This window comes from Salvelinus alpinus, chromosome 27 (genome assembly GCF_045679555.1).
Source record: "Salvelinus alpinus chromosome 27, SLU_Salpinus.1, whole genome shotgun sequence".
Classification (NCBI taxonomy): Eukaryota; Metazoa; Chordata; class Actinopteri; order Salmoniformes; family Salmonidae; genus Salvelinus; species Salvelinus alpinus.
In genome coordinates this window covers 32,394,234-32,416,457 of record NC_092112.1, presented here as the reverse complement: position 1 = coordinate 32,416,457, position 22,224 = coordinate 32,394,234, and the positions used below count along the sequence as shown (strand labels likewise).

Sequence of the window (22,224 nt, the reverse complement as noted above, 5' to 3'; positions counted from 1 at the left end):
TAGGTGAAATATGCCAAATGTGCATTTTAACTAAGAATCCTGTAAGGCAAGCTACTGACCACAGTCACTCACATGAAGATTAAAGAATACAATTGCATCGTTTTAAACAGTCTAACAATATAATACAAATTTGAAAAAATATCCCCCCAAAACCCCATGTGTGTTTTGCTCTTCAATCGAAGAGAGGGAGGGATACCCACCACGCGTGACGTCAGCAGATGCAGAGACCACTAGCTTTATCAGTCTTCTCCATGTTCATCATCATCAGTGGCACATTCGTTATAGCCGAGGATAGAGCACCATCCAGGGGTAGGGCAGCCGAACCGAGTCCCTGCGGTAGTCATGGCGGCGCCGTTAGCCCACTTCGATGAAGACTGGCAGGATTTCAACGAATTCAAGTCGGCCTCAGGGTCGCCGAACCGACTAGACCAGCTGAACTCGAACGTGGCTGACACGGGCCTGGCGGAGGATTTCTCGGACATCGACAACAGCTTTTCGGGGGAGATATGCAGCTTCAAATCAATGGAGGACCTTGTCCACGACTTCGATGAGAAGCTGACAGTTTGCTTCCGAAATTACAACACTGAAACTGAAAACATAGCCCCCATTAAACCTATCACAGAAGATAATTTCCTCAAGGACGACGAGTGAGTGTGAATTGTGCTACTTTATTACTTTAGCATTGTTAACCTATCATCTGAAATCTGGTTTTGCTAAACTAGTTAGTTAGCCTACCATTGCTAAGGTTAGCCTGCTGCTAGCTAGGCATTTAAACAACAGGGTTGTTAGCTAGATAGCCATGGTTGTGTTGAATGCACGTGACACAAAGGTAACTTAAGAAAATCAGGACTTCAAGACCAGAGCCTTCAAGAGGTTACATTTGTATATTGTTTCTAGCACTTAGCTATAACTCTAACTGACCTGTGTTTTCAATGTAGCTAGCTACCCAACTTTAGTTTGTAAACAACTTGATATTTGCATTGCATGATTTCCTAAACAGTCCCTCCTTTCACATAAGTTACTTCAAAATATTAGACTACGTGTGTCTCGTGCATTAGCTATGTGCACTGCAATTAATTTTCCCAATTCCGGCACTGTAGCTAGTTATTATACTGACTTTCAAGTCATCTGAGTCTGTCTAAACTCAGGACAGACGGGAGTCTGGGCTGTTCTCTATTGACGCACTGCTGATGAACCACATCGTCATTGTGACATTTAAACAAATGAAACGCATACATCGAGGTACGTCTTTGTAATTGTTTTTGAAAGGGCACGCTTCAGCTCAGATTATGTGATGGACAGCGTTTATAAAACCAGTGATCTGTAGAGGACATCTGAGCTCAACCCTCCTCTTCACCCCTCAACTTGCTCTATACACGCACACACAGCCTACACATAGTCATATGCACACACCGAGATCGTGTCTTTTGATATTGGCAGCCTTGTATGTTGCTTTTGAGTCAGGTCCAAAGAATCTTGGGGGAAACACTGGACCCTTTTACAATAAAATGCGCTCCCATATGTAGGCCTAACCTAAACAATCCCTGTTGTCTTAGAATGGTGGTCTTTATAATATTATAAACCAGGTGGTTCGAGCCCTGAATGCTGATTTGGCTGAAAGACGTGGTATATCAGACCATATACCATGGGTATGACAAATTTGTTTTTACTGTTCTAATTACATTGGTAACCAGTTTATAATAGCAATAAGGCACCTCAGGGTTTGTGGTATATGGCCAATATACCACGGCAAAGGGCTGTATCCAGGTACTCCGGGATGCGTTGTGTAAGAACAGCCCTTAGCTGTGGTATATTGGCCATATACCACACCCCCTCGGGCCTTATTGCTTAAGTAACACATGCTATAACAAAGGTAGCTAGGCTATCACTATAATAAAGACTTGTGGAGATGGCAGAGGATCTGTTAGCCTGTAATGTTGGTCTATGTATGACTCATCAGCATGCTCTGACTACAGAACAGCCAGTGTCATCTCCCTAAAATGGTCTCCTGGGCTGTCTCACTCAATACAGATACAACCTTGACGATGTCAGCTCCGCTTTGTTCATAATATCAATTTCCAGGGAAAGAATGAATTGAATTCACGCATAAATACACACACACAGAGAGAACATGTATACACAGTACACACAGACCTAGTTTTGCAGTGCCACTATTGGGACCAGGGTGAGGAGGATGTGTGTGAGGGAAGTGGAGGGGGGAGTTTGGACAGAAAGAGCAGTGCACTGAGGGCAGCGGAGTCCTTTCATGAGAGACTGCTCATTTGGAGGACATGCCTTGACTCCTAACTAGCTCTGAAGTTGGCTAATGGCCTAGCTCCATGCAGAGACACACAGCGAGGATGACAGGAAGACTGGAAGGAGTGTGTGTGTTTTATATTCCCTAATGTGCTTTTGGGAAAAGTTTCAGGATCAACTTCCCTTGGCATAGGAGGACAGAAGGAGAACTACTCATGAAGCTACATAGACCCACTGGCCACAGAGAGGCTTGTTTTATGCAGGGTGTGTGCATTGTTGAGAATAGCAATGCCATGATCAAAGGGTGACAGAGACGGGGCCAAAGCGGTTCCTGCCGGCATTGCCCCATTTTTAGGGAACTTATCCCAAAACGGTATGTTGTTAATGGTAATAATGCTGTGTTAGTGAGAGAGTAAGAGGGAGGGAGAGAGTGGGGTTATGCGAATAACACATGTCTATTCATTGGAGTGTGTGGGCAGCAATCTCTCTGATGCAAAGCCTATCTGACGCGTGGGTTCACAATGCCCATCCTCACATTGCTCGCAGCAGTCAGGGTCAGACAGACACACACACACACTCGCATGTATCTTACGCCAAACATATTCTCTTCCTCGCATGTATCTTACACATGCTCACTCCAATTGTGTAGCGGTTTCTATGTACAAAATGGAAGAAAGGTCCATGAAAATGTATTCTGTATTTTCCTGTAGCATAAAGCAGAGCCCTTTATAAGAAAATACTTGGACAATAGATTTGGCATTGAGAAATGCTAGATTCCTGTGCTGTTAGCAGCGGGCAGAGAGACGCGAGCTGTGTCAAAGACAGAGACAAGTGGTGTGTGGGTGGCTGGTGAGAAAAGAGGATGACAAACTACTGCCAACTAATGATGTGTCAGTGTGGAAAGTCGTTTTTTTGTGCTGTGAATGAAAATGTTCTCTTTCTACCTCTTTCTTTCTCCCTTCCTCGTTTCTCACCCTCTTTCGACCTCACATTGTTCTCCATTAATTCTCCCCCACTTACTCTTCTCTTGTCACCCTTTCATTCTCTTCATTCCCCTCACCATATTCCTCTTTCACCGTTCTTTCCCTCTCTCAGCGTGTGGAATGCTCTGACCGATAACTACGGCAATGTGATGCCAGTGGACTGGAAGACCTCTCACATTCGCTCCCTGCATCTCCCCACTCTCAATCTCTGTGAGCAGAGGGTAAGACACAAACACACACACACACAGTCTGCACCTCCTAGTACTTAAATATATGGCCTAAAAATCATATCTAGTTTTTTTTCAAACAATATACATCTCGATTAAAAAATATATATATATATTTTAATCGAGATGTATATTGTTTGAAGAAGAAAAAAATATATATAATCTTTTTTGTAAACAAGCTTTGTTGGACAATTTTTAAAGGTCAAATACACTGCATTTCCAACAGTCAGCAATAATGTAATGAATTGAAGGCTTGTGAAATTGTACCTAGGATTAATATAAGCCTTCTACAACTACAGGACCCACTAATAATGTAATCAAAATAGTATCACCTGCTTTTTTTCAATCTGGCATTCAAGTCTATGAAAATTCATTTTTGTTACAAATTTTACCAGGACCATACATAATGCACATTCACTAATAATGACTTCTTGTAGCAGGCAGTATAGAAAATGTATACAAGTCTCATAAACCAGCTCTCAAGCACAAGCCTACGTGCTAGTGACTAGCCAGCTAAGTTTTATATTTCAAATGTAGCCAACTTGGATCTATTTTCTATCTAACAAGGTAGAACAGTTGAATTGTTATGAACACACCCTTCTGTCTGTCTCCAACTGTTTGAACAGCGTGCTAGCCCGTCCACTTTGTTCAGAAGTTGAAATCAAGTGGCCTGCCTTATTTCTCATTAATTAGAACGAGATGACAATTCCTTATAGAATTGTTTTATGCTTATTGCAGATTTATAAAACACAGAATAGACAGCTAGTAAAGCAGTCTTTGGCTAAAATGCTGCTAGTGGTACGTGTTAACGCAATGCCACACACAACAAACTGAGCATACATTTCCCAAATCAACGTTTATTGATATTCGTGTTTTAGTAGTGTCTGCTCTGTGTGCAGTATAAGGAGTAGAGACATATAAAAATGATATAGTTAGAGAGGGTTACTTCTCTATTACAGTAAAATAATGTCTCAATGTGTTTTGGTGACCATATGACCCATTCTGTTGGACCAAACCTCAAATGCACATTGTGATTAGTACCAGCTTGTCAGAAATGAACAAGGTATCTCTCATTTTTGTGAGGGGCTTGGCGTGTGTGTAAATGGGAAGGTGCACTGCGCAGAAGGAGCGAAGGAGACGAGACCAAAAAGACAATATGAGAACAAGTGGACATCAACGCTCATTAAAAAAAATACAGGCATTTGGAATATCATGCTAGAATACATTTTATATATACACTGCTCAAAAAAATAAAGGGAACACTTAAACAACACAATGTAACGCCAAGTCAATCACACTTCTGTGAAATCAAACTGTCCACTTAGGAAGCAACACTGATTGACAATAAATGTCACATGCTGTTGTGCAAATGGAATAGACAACAGGTGGAAATTATAGGCAATTAGCAAGGCACCCCCAATAAAGGAGTGGTTCTGCAGGTGGTGACCACAGACCACTTCTCAGTTCCTATGCTTCCTGGCTGATGTTTTGGTCACTTTTGAATGCTGGCGGTGCTTTCACTCTAGTGGTAGCATGAGACGGAGTCTACAACCCACACAAGTGGCTCAGGTAGTGCAGCTCATCCAGGATGGCACATCAATGCGAGCTGTGGCAAGACGGTTTGCTGTGTCTGTCAGCGTAGTGTCCAGAGTATGGAGGCGCTACCAGGAGACAGGCCAGTACATCAGGAGACGTGGAGGAGGCCGTAGGAGGGCAACAACCCAGCAGCAGGACCGCTACCTCCGCCTTTGTGCAAGGAGGAGCAGGAGGAGCACTGCCAGAGCCCTGCAAAATGACCTCCAGCAGGCCACAAATGTGCATGTCTGCTCAAACGGTCAGAAACAGACTCCATTTTTATTTTATTTCACCTTTATTTAACCAGGTAGGCTAGTTGAGAACAAGTTCTCATTTGCAACTGCGACCTGGCCAAGATAAAGCATAGCAGTGTGAACAGACAACAACAGAGTTACACATGGAATAAACAAGTCAATAACATGGTAGAAAAAAAGAATCTATATACAATGTGTGCAAAAGGCATGAGGAGGTAGGCAATAAATCGAATAATTACAATTTAGCAGATTAACACTGGAGTGATAAATCATCAGATGATCATGTGCAAGTAGAGATACTGGTGTGCAAAAGAGCAGAAAAGTAAATAAATAAAAGCAGTATGGGGGTGAGGTAGGTAAATTGGGTGGGCTATATACCGATGGACTATGTACAGCTGCAGCGATCGGTTAGCTGCTCAGATAGCAGATGTTTAAAGTTGTTGAGGGAGATAAAAGTCTCCAACTTCAGAGATTTTTGCAATTCGTTCCAGTCGCAGGCAGCAGAGAACTGGAAGGAAAGGCGGCCAAATGAGGTTTTGGCTTTAGGGATGATCAGTGAGATACACCTGCTGGAGCGCGTGCTACGGGTGGGTGTAGCCATCGTGACCAGTGAACTGAGATAAGGCGGCACTTTACCTAGCATAGCCTTGTAGATGACCTGGAGCTAGTGGGTCTGACGACGAACATGTAGCGAGGGCCAGCCGACTAGGGCATACAGGTCGCAGTGGTGGGTCGTATAAGGTGCTTTAGTAACAAAACAGATGGCACTGTGATAAACTGCATCCAGTTTGCTGAGTAGAGTATTGGAAGCTATTTTGTAGATGACATCGCCGAAGTCGAGGATCGGTAGGATAGTCAGTTTTACTAGGGTAAGTTTGGCGGCGTGAGTGAAGGAGGCTTTGTTGCGAAATAGAAAGCCGACTCTAGATTTGATTTTGGATTGGAGATGTTTGATATGAGTCTGGAAGGAGAGTTTGCAGTCTAGCCAGACACCTAGGTACTTATAGATGTCCACATATTCTAGGTCGGAACCGTCCAGGGTGGTGATGCTAGTCGGGCGTGCGGGTGCAGGCAACGAACGGTTGAAAAGCATGCATTTGGTTTTACTAGCGTTTAAGAGCAGTTGGAGGCCACGGAAGGAGTGTTGTATGGCATTGAAGCTCGTTTGGAGGTTAGATAGCACAGTGTCCAAGGAAGGGCCAGAAGTATACAGAATGGTGTCGTCTGCGTAGAGGTGGATCAGGGAATCGCCCGCAGCAAGAGCAACATCATTGATATATACAGAGAAAAGAGTCGGCCCGAGAATTGAACCCTGTGGTACCCCCATAGAGACTGCCAGAGGACCGGACAACATGCCCTCCGATTTGACACACTGAACTCTGTCTGCAAAGTAGTTGGTGAACCAGGCAAGGCAGTCATTAGAAAAACCGAGGCTACTGAGTCTGCCGATAAGAATATGGTGATTGACAGAGTCGAAAGCCTTGGCCAGGTCGATGAAGACGGCTGCACAGTACTGTCTTTTATCGATGGCGGTTATGATATCGTTTAGTACCTTGAGCGTGGCTGAGGTGCACCCGTGACCGGCTCGGAAACCGGATTGCACAGCGGAGAAGGTACGGTGGGATTCAAGATGGTCAGTGATCTGTTTGTAGACTTGGCTTTCGAAGACCTTAGATAGGCAGGGCAGGATGGATATAGGTCTGTAACAGTTTGGGTCCAGGGTGTCTCCCCCTTTGAAGAGGGGGATGACCGCGGCAGCTTTCCAATCCTTGGGGATCTCAGATGATACGAAGGAGAGGTTGAACAGGCTGGTAATAGGGGTTGCGACAATGGCGGCGGACAGTTTCAGAAATAGGGGGTCCAGATTGTCAAGCCCAGCTGATTTGTATGGGTCCAGGTTTTGCAGCTCTTTCAGAACATCTGCTATCTGGATTTGGGTAAAGGAGAAGCTGGGGAGGCTTGGGCGAGTAGCAGCGGGGGGGGCGGAGCTGTTGGCCAAGGTTGGAGTCGCCAGGAGGAAGGCATGGCCAGCCGTTGAGAAATGCTTGTTGAAGTTTTCGATTATCACGGATTTATCGGTGGTGACCGTGTTACCTAGCCTCAGTGCAGTGGGCAGCTGGGAGGAGGTGCTCTTGTTCTCCATGGACTTTACAGTATCCCAGAACTTTTTGGAGTTAGAGCTACAGGATGCAAATTTCTGCTTGAAAAAGCTGGCCTTTGCTTTCCTGACTGACTGCGTGTATTGGTTCCTGACTTCCCTGAACAGTTGCATATCGCGGGGACTCTTCGATGCTATTGCAGTTCGCCACAGGATGTTTTTGTGCTGGTCGAGGGCAGTCAGGTCTGGAGTGAACCAAGGGCTATATCTGTTCTTAGTTCTGCATTTTTTGAACGGAGCATGCTTGTCTAATATGGTGAGGAAGTAACTTTTAAAGAATGACCAGGCATCCTCAACTGACGGGATGAGGTCAATATCCTTCCAGGGTACCCGGGCCAGGTCGATTAGAAAGGCCTGCTCGCAGAAGTGTTTTAGGGAGCGTTTGACAGTGATGAGGGGTGGTCGTTTGACCGCGGACCCGTAGCGGATACAGGCAATGAGGCAGTGATCGCTGAGATCTTGATTGAAGACAGCAGAGGTGTATTTGGAGGGCAAGTTGGTCAGGATAATGTCTATTAGGGTGCCCATGTTTACGGATTTAGGGTTGTACCTGGTGGGTTCCTTGATGATTTGTGTGAGATTGAGGGCATCTAGCTTAGATTGTAGGACTGCCGGGGTGTTAAGCATATCCCAGTTTAGGTCACCTAACAGAACAAACTCTGAAGCTAGATGGGGGGCGATCAATTCACAGATGGTGTCCAGGGCACAGCTGGGAGCTGAGGGGGGTCGGTAGCAGGCGGCAACAGTGAGAGACTTATTTCTGGAGAGAGACATTTTTTAAATTAGAAGTTCGAACTGTTTGGGCATAGTCCTGGAAAGTATGACAGAACTTTGCAGGCTATCTCTGCAGTAGATTGCAACTCCTCCCCCTTTGGCAGTTCTATCTTGACGGAAAGTGTTATAGTTGGGTATGGAAATCTCAGAATTTTTGGTGGCCTTCCTAAGCCAGGATTCAGACACGACAAGGACATCAGGGTTGGCAGAGTGTGCTAAAGCGGTGAGTAAGACAAACTTAGGGAGGAGGCTTCTGATGTTGACATGCATGAGACCAAGGCTTTTTCGATCACAGAAGTCAACAAATGAGGGTGCCTGGGGACATGCAGGGCCTGGGTTTACCTCCACATCACCCGAGGAACAGAGGAGTAGTAGGATGAGGGTGCGGCTAAAGGCTACCAAAACTGGTCGCCTAGAGCGTTGGGGACAAGGAATAAAAGGAGCAGATTTATGGGTGTGGTAGAATAGATTCTGGGCATAATGTGCAGACAGGGGTATGCTGGGGCACGGGTACAGCGGAGGCAAGCCCAGGCACTGGGTGATGATAAGAGAGGTTGTATCTCTGGACATGCTGGTCACAATGGGTGAGGTCACTGCATGTGTGGGAGGTGGGACAAAGGAGTTATCAGAGGTACGGGGAGTGGAACTACAGGCTCCATTGCAAACCAAAACAATGATAACTAGCCTGAACAACAGTATACAAGGCATATTGATATTTGAGAGAGACATACAGTAAGGCATAAAGTAATTGCAGGTCTTGATTGGGAGAGCTAGCTAAAACAACAGGTGAGATAACAGCAGCTAGTCAGCTAACACAGCAACAGCAGGTAAAATGGCGATGACTAGGCAGAGAGGGTCGGATTAACTACACAAAGAGCCTGAGTTAAAACACAGAGCCGACAGATAAAACACAAATAAACAGAATGGAGTACCGTGAATTAATGGACAGTCCAGCAGGCATCAGCTATGTAGCCAAGTGATCATAGTGTCCAGGGGGCAGCCGTAGATGGAGCAGGGAAGCCGCCACTACGCTAGCACGCGGCGTTTAAAGTTAGTAGCCCGGGGGTGGACTGCTCAGACGGAGGGGGTCTGCTCAGACGGAGGCCGGTTGAAGACACAGTGGATGGGGTATTTGTCGGCAGACCAGACGTGGTGGTGCAGCGGGGCGCCGTGTCGACAGAGAATCCAAGCCAGATGGCGAAAGAGGTATTGTAGAATTTTGTTTGCTAACTGCTGCTAGCTTCGTGGCAGTGGCGCTAGCTGCAAGCTAGCTGTGAGGATCAGAAGCAGTGGCTCAGGGACTACGGCAGGAATCCGGCGTTGTTGTGGAGAGACAGTCCGATGCTAGTAAATTGGTGAGTAATATCCAGGCTAATAACAGGGCTGGTGTCTGTGCAGAAGGTAAAAGCTGCTAGCATTGGCTAAAAATGACTAAATGGCTTGTAGCTGATTAGCTGGTTAGCTACTGGGGGTTCTTGAATGTGTTCCAAAGTTAAAAAATAATAGCGATTCCGTATCACATTGGGTGAGGTTAGGTTGCCGGAAGGTATAATCGAATTAAAAATCGAAAAGAGAGAGATTTAAAAATATATATATATATACAAAAAATCCATGAGGGTGGTATGAGGGCCCGACGTCCACAGGTGGGGGTTGTGCTTACAGCCCAACACCGTGCAGGACGTTTGGCATTTGCCAGAGAACACCAAGATTGGAAAATTCGCCACTGGCACCCTGTGCTCTTCACAGATGAAAGCAGGTTCACACGCACATGTGACAGAGTCTGGAGACGCTGTGGAGAACGTTCTGCTGCCTGCAACATCCTCCAGCATGACCGGTTTGGCGGTGGGTCAGTCATGGTGTGGGGTGGCATTTCTTTGGGGGGCCGCACAGCCCTCCATGTGTTCGCCAGAGGTAGCCTGACTGCCATTAGGTACCGAGATGAGATCCTCAGACCCCTTGTGAGACCATATGCTGGTGCGGTTGGCCCTGGGTTCCTCCTAATGCAAGACAATCTAGACCTCATGTGGCTGGAGTGTGTCAGCAGTTCCTGCAAGAGGAAGGCATTGATGCTATGGACTGGCCCGCCCGTTCCCCAGACCTGAATCCAATTGAGCACATCTGGGACATCATGTCTCGCTCCATCCACCAACGCCACGTTGCACCACAGACTGTCCAGGAGTTGGCGGATGCTTTAGTCCAGGTCTGGGAGGAGATCCCTCAGGAGACCATCCGCCACCTCATCAGGAGCATGCCCAGGCGTTGTAGGGAGGTCATACAGGCACGTGGAGGTCACACACACTACTGAGCCTCATTTTGACTTGTTCTAAGGACATTACATCAAAGTTGGATAAGCCTGTAGTGTGGTTTTCCACTTCAATTTTGAGTGTGACTCCAAATCCAGACCTCCATGGGTTGATAAATTTGATTTCCATTAATAATTTTTGTGTGATTTTGTTGTCAGCACATTCAACTATGTAAAGAAAAAAGTATTTAATAAGAATATTTCATTCATTCAGATCTATGATGTGTTATTTTAGTGTTCCCTTTATTTTTTTGAGCAGTGTATATATACAGTGGGGCAAAAGTATTTAGTCAGCCACCAATTTCTTTTTAAGTTCTCCCACTTAAAAAGATGAGAGAGGCCTGTAATTTTCATCATAGGTACACTTCAACTATGACAGACAAAATGAGAGAAAAAAATCCAGAAAATCACATTGTAGGATTTTTTATGAATTTATTTGCAAATTATGGTGGAAAATAAGTATTTGGTCACCTACAAACAAGCAAGATTTCTGGCTCTCACAGACCTGTAACTTCTTCTTTAAGAGGCTCCTCTGTCCTCCACTCGTTACCTGTATTAATGGCACCTGTTTGAACTTGTTATCAGTATAAAAGACACCTGTCCACAACCTCAAACAGTCACACTCCAAACTCCACTATGGCCAAGACCAAAGAGCTGTCAAAGGACACCAGAAACAAAATTGTAGACCTGCACCAGGCTGGGAAGACTGAATCTGCAATAGGTAAGCAGCTTGGTTTGAAGAAATCAACTGTGGGAGCAATTATTAGGAAATGGAAGACATACAAGACCACTGATAATCTCCCTCGATCTGGGGCTCCACGCAAGATCTCACCCCGTGGGGTCAAAATGATCACAAGAACGGTGAGCAAAAATCCCAGAACCACACGGGGGGACCTAGTGAATGACCTGCAGAGAGCTGTGACCAAAGTAACAAAGCCTACCATCAGTAACACACTACGCCGCCAGGGACTCAAATCCTGTAGTGCCAGACGTGTCCCCCTGCTTAAGCCAGTACATGTCCAGGAAGTTTGCTAGAGAGCATTTGGATGATCCAGAAGAAGATTGGGAGAATGTCATATGGTCAGATGAAACCAAAATAGAACTTTTTGGTAAAAACTCAACTCGTCGTGTTTGGAGGACAAAGAATGCTGAGTTGCATCCAAAGAACACCATACCTACTGTGAAGCATGGGGGTGGAAACATCATGCTTTGGGGCTGTTTTTCTGCAAAGGGACCAGGACGACTGATCCGTGTAAAGGAAAGAATGAATGGGGCCATGTATCGTGAGATTTTGAGTGAAAACCTCCTTCCATCAGCAAGGGCATTGAAGATGAAACGTGGCTGGGTCTTTCAGCATGACAATGATCCCAAACACACCGCCCAGGCAACGAAGGAGTGGCTTCGTAAGAAGCATTTCAAGGTCCTGGAGTGGCCTAGCCAGTCTCCAGATCTCAACCCCATAGAAAATCTTTGGAGGGAGTTGAAAGTCCGTGTTGCCCAGCAACAGCCCCAAAACTTCACTGCTCTAGAAGAGATCTGCATGGAGGAATGGGCCAAAATACCAGCAACAGTGTGTGAAAACCTTGTGAAGACTTACAGAAAACGTTTGACCTCTGTCATTGCCAACAAAGGGTATATAACAAAGTATTGAGAAACTTTTGTTATTGACCAAATACTTATTTTCCACCATAATTTGCAAATAAATTCATAAAAAATCCTACAATGTGATTTTCTGGATTTTTCCCCCTCATTTTGTCTGTCATAGTTGAAGTGTACCTATGATGAAAATTACAGGCCTCTCTCATCTTTTTAAGTGGGAGAACTTGCACAATTGGTGGCTGACTAAATACTTTTTTGCCCCACTGTATATATATCGCCCTAGCACCTCCCCACCAAGCTGACTGCATCCCCCTTTTTTGCTCTCTCTCTCTCTCTGTTTCTCTGCTCCCTCTCTCTGTGATGGACAGAAGCTGGACAACATGCCACTTGACCTGTCTGATGATGAGGAGCTGAGGGAACAGATGGACATGCACTCCATCATCGTGTCCTGCATCAACGACGAGCCACTCTTCACCGTCGAGCAGGTACACACACACACACTCGCTCTCTCTTTCTGTCACGTCTCAAATACACCTTACACACTCCTACTTACAAAGCCACACACATAACCGTGTGTGTGTGTGTTTGTTTGTTTGTTTGTTTGTTGCAGGTGATCGAGGAGATTGAGGAGCTGATGGAAGAGTCTCCAGACCCAGAGGATGATGAGAGCCCGTCCCAGTCAGACCTGTCCATGCTCTCCCAAGACCTCAGCAACCTCAAACGCTCCAGCTCCAACACCAGCTATGAGGACCGTGAGTTACTCCTAACTCTCATCTAAATCCCTAACAACTCAAGTGTTAACAGCTCCTTGCAGCTACATTGCACAACCCGTACATATATACAACTGAACAGCAGATACAGGCTCACAGTAGCATTGTTACGTAACAGACATTAGATACAACTGGACAGCAATTGCTGCATGTTTGTTATGTAACTTGTAAATGCACATCAAATCAAGGCTTAATGCAAACATCTGTGACTGACCTTATAAGTGTATGTTAGTATGTGATACCCCCCCATGTGTAAATGTGATTTGTCAAGCCCTGTTTAAGTATGTGTTGGTATGTTCTGCGTCGTCTGTCAGGCCTGCATCGTCTGTCAGTCTCAGAGCTGAGCGAGGCCTTGGAGGAGGTGGAGACAGCCATCAGGCGCTACAGTGAGGAGCTGATCCAGGCCCTGGCCCTGAGGGACGAGCTGGACTTTGAGAAGGAGGTGAAGAACAGCTTCATCTCGCTGCTCATCGACGTGCAGAATCGGCAGAAGGAGCACCGCGAGCTGCTCCGCCAGAAGAAGAAGACCAGGCCCACAGGCAGCGCTCCGAGGGCAGACAGGACACACGTTCCTGGGACGGTGAGAGAGACAGATGTATACATTGAAATCCATATAATGCATGTTGTGATGCAGACATGCGCGTATAGATATGTGTGTTGTGGACACTCCCTCATTCATACACGCACCACAAGGGAAGATGCATGCACTGGAAACTATGGGGGGAATGCACATGCATGGAAAAGCAACAAAACACACCCTGCAGTGCTGTACTAACTCCTGCCACACTCACCCTGCAGACCCTGTTGGGTCTCTGCCCTTACGCTTTATTCTACAGTCAGCTATTTTCCAGCTAGTTCCTATGTACATGGTGACATTTTGACATGTCTTAGTAAATACCAGCTGAAAACAGGAATGTCAAATAAAGCAACCTGGCGGTCTGACTTCATCCTGCCATTGTTTTTGTCCATTCTGAACTGTTGATCTTCCGTGTGGATAATCTGTCCTTTTCAGAACCTAAAACGATAGAGGGTTGAATCCAGCTCTATACCCCTCTCCTGCTCTCTGGAGTGCTCATGTCTTTTTGGAGGGTTTCTCATTCTTTGGTAGTTTTATCTCTCTCTCCCTCCTTCCGCTTCCTTCTAGCTCTTCACTATGGAGGGACTCTCCACTGTCATTCAGAACGGCCTCCGTCAAACTTTCGGCAGCACAGGAGGGGACAAACAGGTGCCCCCCTCTCTCTAGCTACCCGTCCTCTTTTTTTCAGTTTCCCCCCCAAAATTTGACAGTTCTTTTCTCTACAGCTTTTGCTGCTACTGTGTTCTCAACATGTTCTCTTTATTTTACCATCTTTCTTTTTCAGTTTTTTATACTATTTCTTAAGCCCTCTGCTGTCTTATCCTCTGGCTCATTCTGTGTCCATCAAATACAAATTAAGCTTCTCTGCTTTCAAAACATTCTCTTTTTGTGTCTCTTTTGTTTCCTATGATTTTCCTGTAGTATACTGTAATATATAATAATATATGCCATTTAGCAGACTGTTTTATCCAAAGCAACTTAGTCATGCGTACATACATTTTTACGTATGGGTGGTCCTGTTTGTTGAACTGAGCGTTGTGTCTTGAGATTGGCAGGAACTTGATGCTGAATCATCCAATAGTGTGCTCTTTATTCCCTGCAAACAAGCGTTCCCCTATTACTATGGGTGTGCTCGTGGGAAATGGGAAGTCGTAAGTCCGACATTGTGCTCACGTGCCTTTTTGAAGTTGGGACAATTCTTTAACCAATAAGATTGTACATTGCTAATAATAAAGTTAGCTAGCTTGTGTAACATTGACATATGGTTAAACTAGCATTCTCCATATTGATAAGGTTGTAAATGTCAAAAACTGATTTGTTGACATCTCTTGGTTGAAAAGGTCAGTGGTGAAACATAGCAACTCGGGTAACAACATATTCTGAGTTTCCCACTTGCAATTCTGACTTGGAGGGTCATTCAAGTGAAATTTCCCACTGGGAACTAGGAGCTTCCGATCAGTTGACCAATGACTCTCTCGCTCTCACAAATAATCTGTTTCTTGACTTGGAACAAATACAAGTATTGCCTGGCTGCCCAAACTCCTTGCTCTGGCCAAATGATACGCCACGCCCACGGTAGTTAGTTTCTACTCCGCAATGAGTCTGGATCTGAGTGTCTCCCTGACAATTTCTAGAACGCAAACACATTCTAACCATTCTGATTGGTCCCAGAAACCGATGCGTTGGGCAAGAGCCAGAACACACGAGTAAAGCTAGGTTTTGAAAATGTGTCATTGGCTTTGATACTCTGATTGGTTAGAGATGATTCAATCGCTAATGACATTGTTTTGTACAACACCCCTCATTTTGACGTCACCACACACACGACTTTAACGATGGCAGTCTCTGACTGAAGTATGTAGCGAACGATAGAGCAGTGGAATTATTCATTTTGAGTAGTCAGGCAAATACAAATGGTGATGGTAAGGTTTTAATACTCAAGTTCTTAAGTTGTTTGTAGTGTTGAAATATACACTAAGTGGCCAGCTTATTAGGTACACCCATATAGTACTGGGTCGCACCCCCTTTGCCTCCAGAACAGCCTAAATTCTTCAGGGCTGGCGTTCAAGTGTTGCTCAATTGGTATCAAGGTACCTAACGTGTGCCAGGAAAACATTCCCCACACCATTACACCACCACCACCAGCCTGTACCGTTGACACCAGGCAGGATGCGGCCATGGACTCGTGCTGCTTACGCCAAATCCTGACTCTTCCATCAGCATGACGCAACAAAAACTGGGATTTGTCAGACCGGGCGATGTTTTTCCACTCCTCAATTGTCCAATGTTTGTGATCGTGCGCCCACTCGGGCCGCTTCTTCTTGTTTTTAGCTGATATGAGTGGAACCCTGTGTGGTCGTCTGCTGCAGTAAACCATCCAAGACAAGGACCGACGACTTGTGCGTTCCAAGATGCTGTTCTGCATCTCCCTAGAAACTGTTGTGTGTGAGAAGCCCAGGAGGCCGGCCAGTTTCTGAAGTACTGGAACCAGTGTGCCGGGCGCCAACGATTATACCACGCTCAGTCGCTTAGGTCACTCATTTTGCCCATTTCTAGCATTCAATGGAACAGTAACTGGATGCCTGTCTGCCTGCTTTATATAACACGCCACGGCAAAGTGACTCAATGTCTGTAGGAGCAAACCATTTTTGTGAATGGGGTGGTGTACCTAATAAACTGTCCACTGAGTGTACCACTGAACATACCTGTTACGAGTTTTTTTTCTTCTGTTTGTCTTTTTATTAGTTATTATTCCCATAATTCTCAGTTTCTCTTGTATCATGGTGCAGTTTTTTCTCCTTTTCTTTGTGTTAAACCTTTTCCTTTTTCATCCCCCCTCTCTCCTCTGCCTTCCCTCTCTCCTCTGCCTTCCCTCTCTCATGGGTCTTCCCTCTCTCCTCTGCCTTCCCTCTCTCCTGTGTCTTCCCTCTATCCTCTGCCTTCCCTCTCCTGTGTCTTGTACTCCCTCCCTCTCCTCTCGTTCTGTGTTTGTGACGGGTTTCTCTCTCTCTCTCTCAGTACCTGACCACAGTTATCCCCTATGAGAAGAAGGCTGGCTCCCCCTCTGTGGAAGACCTTCAGATCCTCATCAAGAGTGAGTACTGCTCGCAAACCACACTTGCCTGTCAAATAGCAAGTCACCATGAAAGTTTAACTATAATGCCATAATAGCCGTGTTATAACCATAATATTCACTCCCAAATCACTTTTATGCTCTTCCCTGCAGTTTTGCATGCCATGAGGGAGGACAGTGAGAAGGTACCCAGCCTCCTAACAGACTACATCCTCAAAGGTACTCATTCTCTACCAGTTACAAAACTCTTACTCCCATTCAAAAGACCACACACGGCGATGTACATTCTCAAAGGTACTCAATTCCTTTGAGAAAATATTACTCCCATTCAAAACAGCGCTTTTGTCCAGATTGACTGTCTCACTACCACCTAGTGCCCGAGAAAGATACTGCAGGACACAAGGGTTAGGACATTTTGTTAGGAGGGTCTACTTCCAGTGTGTTCTTTGTTCCCTGAAGTGTGTCATACTAGGCCTGCAAGGTTGTTCTGAGCCTTCCATCTTGACCTTTACCCTCCTTGCCTCTCGTCTCTGCTGCGCTGCTCTCTCGCTAGCTCTGGTATGAGAGGGCTGGACGTGGAGGTTTGTGAGGCACACAGACTCACACAATCATAGACACACACATGTATATATACATACATACACACACACACACACGCAAAGTGTCAAGAGCCCCCTCACACACCTCCTTCCAGACGACACCCTTCAATGGGTTTGTGCTGTATACTCGCCGTGCTTGTGACTATGGTGTACATTCACTTACCCTCTGTCTTACACGCACTCCCTCCTAGACTCACACACACTCTTGCTCACTCCCACTTCCCGCCAAGCTTCTAGCACTATAGAGCTGTTCACGTGAGTGCTGTTCTGTCCACCTAAGTGAGTCACTCTTCTTTCTCTTTTGCAAACCTCTCATCCCTTAGTGGCTCTCCTCCCTGTGCGACGAATCCTCTTTTACGCACATATTTTCATTTGGTGGATCATTTATTGGTTGACAGCTGTTTTCTGTGTATTCTTGTCCCTGCAGTGCTGTGTCCCACATAGACCTAGTGGAGGAGCCCCCTGTTCTAGAACATTCTGACGGAACACTCAGGAGCTGCAGATTTCTGGAACATACCAATGGAAGGAGAGCCCCCCACCCCTCTAATAAGGTGGACTCTTCCTGTTGGAGTTTTTCCCCCGCCACATCTTTTCCCTCGACTCACATTTTAATACCTGATGTTTTACCTTACCTTTTTACGTGTAATTTTTAAGTGTGTTTTAATGTTCTAATGCTATAATCTCACATTAGTTTTGTCTTCTCTGCATGTTAGGTTCTCTGTTAGCCTGTTGGCAGTATTACTCTCCTTGTCTTAAGTGGCTTTCTGTACTTATTCTCTATCCTCTGTTTGCACTAATGTAAAATAACTTGAGAGGGGAAACTCATTCCTGTCTCTACATTCACCGGTCTGTCTTTTCACATCAGTAAGAAATAGGGTGAGGAGACAAGGAGAAGTCACTTGACCATTGGAATGAGTCTTTCCTCTGTTAGACTGGCCAATGCCCTCTGACTGGGGTATATAGGAGGGATGGGGAAATAAGGCTTCTTGAACCTCTATGGGTGGGATCAGTCATGGAGTCCAATGGGAGCTCTCCACTTTAACAGAGAGATCCTATGGATCAGAGCAATTAATGATTGACAAACTATGGTATTAGTGGGATTCAGAAGCCTTGTTTTTTTCCCCCATCTCTTTTACGTTTCACAAACCCTGTCAGTTTGTCTTTGCATGCTGGTACATAGGATTAGGGAGCTACACCAGTGACATGTTATAAATCATTATTTTGTATACTACAATGGGGAAATTGCACAAATAGAACATGTATTTTTAAGTGATAACTTTTTGAAAAAGGGAAAAAAATAAGGACAGAAGTTAGTTAGAAGGTAACCCGAAAGAACAAGCTTGTACAGCTTTTTATTTTTCTGTAGTTTTAGAGAAATTAGGGACTTTTTGCTGCCAGTAGTGTGGCCACTTATGACATCACCATTGTTATGTAAACAATAGCTGTCAACCTCTGACCCCTCCTAGTGACATGTTACATTATGACATCACCCTGTAAACTTGCCTGCCTCATACCTCACCTCTTAGTATGTACTGAAAGTTTAGGGTTATTATAGTATTTCAGTGGGTATAACACTAATATTAGGATGATGAAATAATGGTGTAATTGCTGTGAGTTGATCCTACCATGTTGTTTTTAAAACCAATAACTCTTTGATGTTGTGTTGAGGATCAAGTGATGATGTAATCAGTCGGTGATGTGTTCTTGTCCAGTGGATGTAGCAACAGTAGTAGAACACTAAATCGTTGTATGTACTTATGGAGACAATGTAACGGAGGCAGGGAGGTTTCTGTTCAAAGACAGGAGAGAGCCTTCAAACACCAACATTTCTATAACCTCTTGTCTACATCCACAACTGCCAACCTTCATCAGCACTATCTGTCATAGCAACGCTATGCTTGGTACGCCACAATCCTGTCAAATCGTCAGCAGGTAACTAAGCTCAGTGCACAATAATTGCAGTCGCACACAAACCGATCAGGTCCAGTCTATCACTACTCTACACCCAGAGCAGTGGTTCCACAGTAGTAGAGGATTATGGATTGCGTTAGGATGAAGAGTGGCGATGTTGTTACTCCATGCTTGGGGGATAATGTCTTAACATTAGCAAGCCCAGCATCCTGCAGCTTGAGTAGCCATGTAGTAGGTAGTAGTATAATGCCATCAGTGATTGATAAGGCTACAGATAAGTATAGGCTAGAACCTGAAGACCTAGCTAAGTGGTTGTTGTAGCATCAGCTTGTAGGAACTCTATAGTAAAACTACTGTTGTAGTAACTGCTGGACGAAGTATTTAGAAGCCGCCTGACACCTATAGACAGCAACTAGACATCCCAGGTAAGAAGTCCACGGTAGTGCCAGTTCTGTCCTCGCTATTAGAAGTCAAATCATGGTGTCTAATGGAAGCTTTTCCCTGGATCAGAGTGTCGTGTCGAGGTAATGGGTTTCAGTTGAATGTCTTCGAAGGTAGATTTCTTTAGTAAGGGAAGCCAGCAGACCTCTAGGTACTGTACAGAATCACATGCAACTATCTTTCAATTGTAGCAAGCTTCAAAAGCATTCACAACCCCTAGCATGTGCTGCATGCACTTTTCTACTTTTACTTCAGATAAATCAAATGAATGGTAAGCAATAATGTCACACTAAAGGAATCCTTAGCATTGAACCACATTGCAATGAGAAAGCTAAGCCGAACTGAAATATATACTAGCTAGGGTGGGGTTTGGACTCCTTGAAACTGGAGTCAAATTGAGTAGTATAATTTGGGTTGTCTTGGAGCGGCACGGCGTTGTCACGGAGATCAGAGAAGGTTATTGACTCGGATGAAGCTCTGCCCCTTTCGTCGCCTGGTCCCTCTATTTTAGCAAACATATCAGCGTATATCCACACTTTATCTAGAGAATTATATTTATATAAACATAAGCAACAAAAAAAGGCTGCCTTTGTAAATGCCTGAACTTTTGTGTATATATAATCTACTCATTTATTTTTAATGCACTATACTTCTCCCATTTGGGGTTTTTATGTTGTCTTGTCATGTGGTACTACAGTACATTAATTTATTGGGTAAGTGTTTTTGTTTTGTAACCATATTATTGACTAGTGGTACAAACTTTTTGGGCCAGAATTGCATCTGGAGCTCATTTCAAATAAAATGATATGTTGACTTAACTTTGGTGTCATGCTATTGGTTTGTAGGGTGCATCCATGATCAATAATTGGTATTAAATCACCTTTTTACTCTTAAGTTACTATCAAAAATAAATTGGTCCACACTTTTATTAGTTACAATCTGTACACAGAAATTGTGCAGCGACTTATCAAAAGGCATTCTTACATTCAGAGCAACAGCAAGTCAATATACAAATATGTTTATATAAAATGAAAACACTGTTCTCTTTGTATTTTAGGTCAGTGTAGCTATAAGAAATCCCAAAACAAATTTCAATATAAATGGATGCCTTGATACTGCTCATTGAAACAGGGAAATGTTCTCAGTGAAACTGTTGATCTCTCTATCAGTTCCTCTACCTCATCAGGAGTCTTCTCTTTCATGGCGACATTTCTGTCCCTGAATTATGATCAAATAGCCTGGCTCGCAAGACAAGTCCTTTTCTTAGATTATCTTCAGTTAGTCATATTTGCACTTTTATTTTTTGTATTCCATTTTTTATTTAATCCAAGAGTGCTGTTTGGTAGGTCGGTTGCAGTCATAGTCAAATAGGATGTTATTAGTGAATGTCTATGACTTGCTTTCTGTACCCCTCCGACCTCCCTTTGTGAGGGGCTGCCCCTCCAGTCGACCTGTCTGATCTGACAAGGTGAGGGGTGGACTTCAAAGGTCACAGCAGGTCACAGGTTAGTGTCGGTAAACATGGTGTGTTCCTTCCGCACCGTGCTGAAGCCTTTAATAGTGTCGACAAACTCCTCGTCCTCCATAAACTGGTGGAAGAAGGATGATGGATGGAAAGGGGGAGAAAGGAGGAGTTAATAATAAACAAAGAAGAAAGAAACGTCCTCTAAGCAGGGCCTACATTTCGGGGTGTCTCACCATCCCGCTGTCGTGGCCTTGAATGTGAGAGTCCCACACTTCCTCCTCCCCTGTCAGCGACTTCCTGTCCATCATCTGGCTCACACTGCGCCGCAGAGAGTTCTGGGAGTGGGCAGAGCCATGGATAGCGGAGACGTGGAGGCTGGACACATTAAGGATACCTAGCTCACCCTCCGGAGGGGCGTCGCCACCTGCCCAAAACTTACTGTCCTCCACTCCCTTGGGGCACAGATAGGAGACAAGGCAGCAAGTTACTGTTGTCCAAAATAGACGTGTATGTGTCTGTGGGAGAATTTCAATTGCACACTCCTAGTGTCCTCTCATCAAAACCCATTGGAGAAGATTAGAGGGGAGGAACCTCTGGCTTTCTCATCTAATGGGTGTTGAGAAGGAGGAGAGAGGACGCGGGGAGTATGCAATTGAGATTCTCCCTGTGCCTGCCTGGTCTCTAACCTCCAGGTGCATGGTGAACCCTTTGAGTGTGACACTGTTGGAGGAGCTTGTTGTGTTGGGCACTGTGTCAAACTGAGAGGAGAGAGAATGTGTTACAGAGCGAGACATTTCACACATATCTCATGTTTTCCACTGAGATAGTCCGAATAAACCCCATCTGAGATAAAATATTCCACCATGTTGTATGCAAACTCATCGGAATAAAGTTAATTTCTATATGCTATGAAAGTGAAAGCTTCATTAAAGTTGAAAGACCCATCTCTTTCATAGGATGTTCCCACATACCCAGTTAGGCCGTCTCACCAGGTAGGAGTCGCTGGGGGGATACACGGCCATGGGGCTCCTCTTCTGCATGGGCAGGGCCACCAGAGGGGGGCGCTCTCTAGTAAAGGGGGTTCTTTTCAGGGCCTTGTGCAGGATGATCCCCAGAACGATAGCTAGAACCACCAGGGCTACCCCTGTCATCAGCACAATGAACCACAGCTCCCTGTAGAAAAGAGACCCGTCCCCGTTACCCCCCTCCGCCCGCTCCCCACCGGGAGGAGTGGGCTCCACCTGATCTAGAGGGGGAGAG

At 45.1% G+C, this 22,224-nt stretch overlaps 1 protein-coding gene and 1 long non-coding RNA gene across 3 annotated transcripts; one reads left to right on the top strand and one right to left on the bottom strand.

The window, feature by feature from the left end:
• The first annotated feature begins 229 nt into the window (after nucleotides 1–229).
• Nucleotides 230–20,317, top strand: LOC139556418 (fasciculation and elongation protein zeta-2-like). 2 transcript variants are annotated; one of them, XM_071370353.1, is made up of 9 exons: nucleotides 230–647; nucleotides 3,352–3,460; nucleotides 12,497–12,613; nucleotides 12,739–12,880; nucleotides 13,213–13,478; nucleotides 14,043–14,123; nucleotides 16,494–16,569; nucleotides 16,702–16,767; nucleotides 17,575–18,448. In XM_071370353.1, the coding sequence occupies exons 1-9, from the start codon at nucleotides 343–345 to the stop codon at nucleotides 17,589–17,591; spliced, it is 1,179 nt and encodes a 392-aa protein (XP_071226454.1). In that variant the 5' UTR covers nucleotides 230–342; the 3' UTR covers nucleotides 17,592–18,448. The 2 variants fall into 2 exon arrangements, with proteins under 2 accessions (XP_071226454.1, XP_071226455.1); XM_071370354.1 differs by lacking the exon at nucleotides 14,043–14,123 and having other exon boundaries at nucleotides 231–647; nucleotides 17,575–20,317.
• Nucleotides 20,318–20,407: 90 nt separating this feature from the next.
• On the bottom strand, nucleotides 20,408–21,617 carry LOC139555830 (uncharacterized). The gene is made up of 2 exons (XR_011671025.1): nucleotides 21,198–21,617; nucleotides 20,408–21,088 (listed from the first exon to the last, which is right to left on the bottom strand). It is a non-coding gene; the product is annotated as an uncharacterized lncRNA (long non-coding RNA).
• Between the last annotated feature and the right edge of the window lie 607 nt (nucleotides 21,618–22,224).

Coding starts and splice junctions, on each gene's coding strand:
- LOC139556418 (XM_071370353.1), top strand. CDS start 343: ATGGCGGCGCCGTTAGCCCACTTCGATGAAGACTGGCAGGATTTCAAC. Junction 13,479..14,042: donor GGACACACGTTCCTGGGACG/GTGAGAGAGACA, acceptor GCTTCCTTCTAG/CTCTTCACTATGGAGGGACT. Junction 16,570..16,701: donor CCTTCAGATCCTCATCAAGA/GTGAGTACTGCT, acceptor TCTTCCCTGCAG/TTTTGCATGCCATGAGGGAG.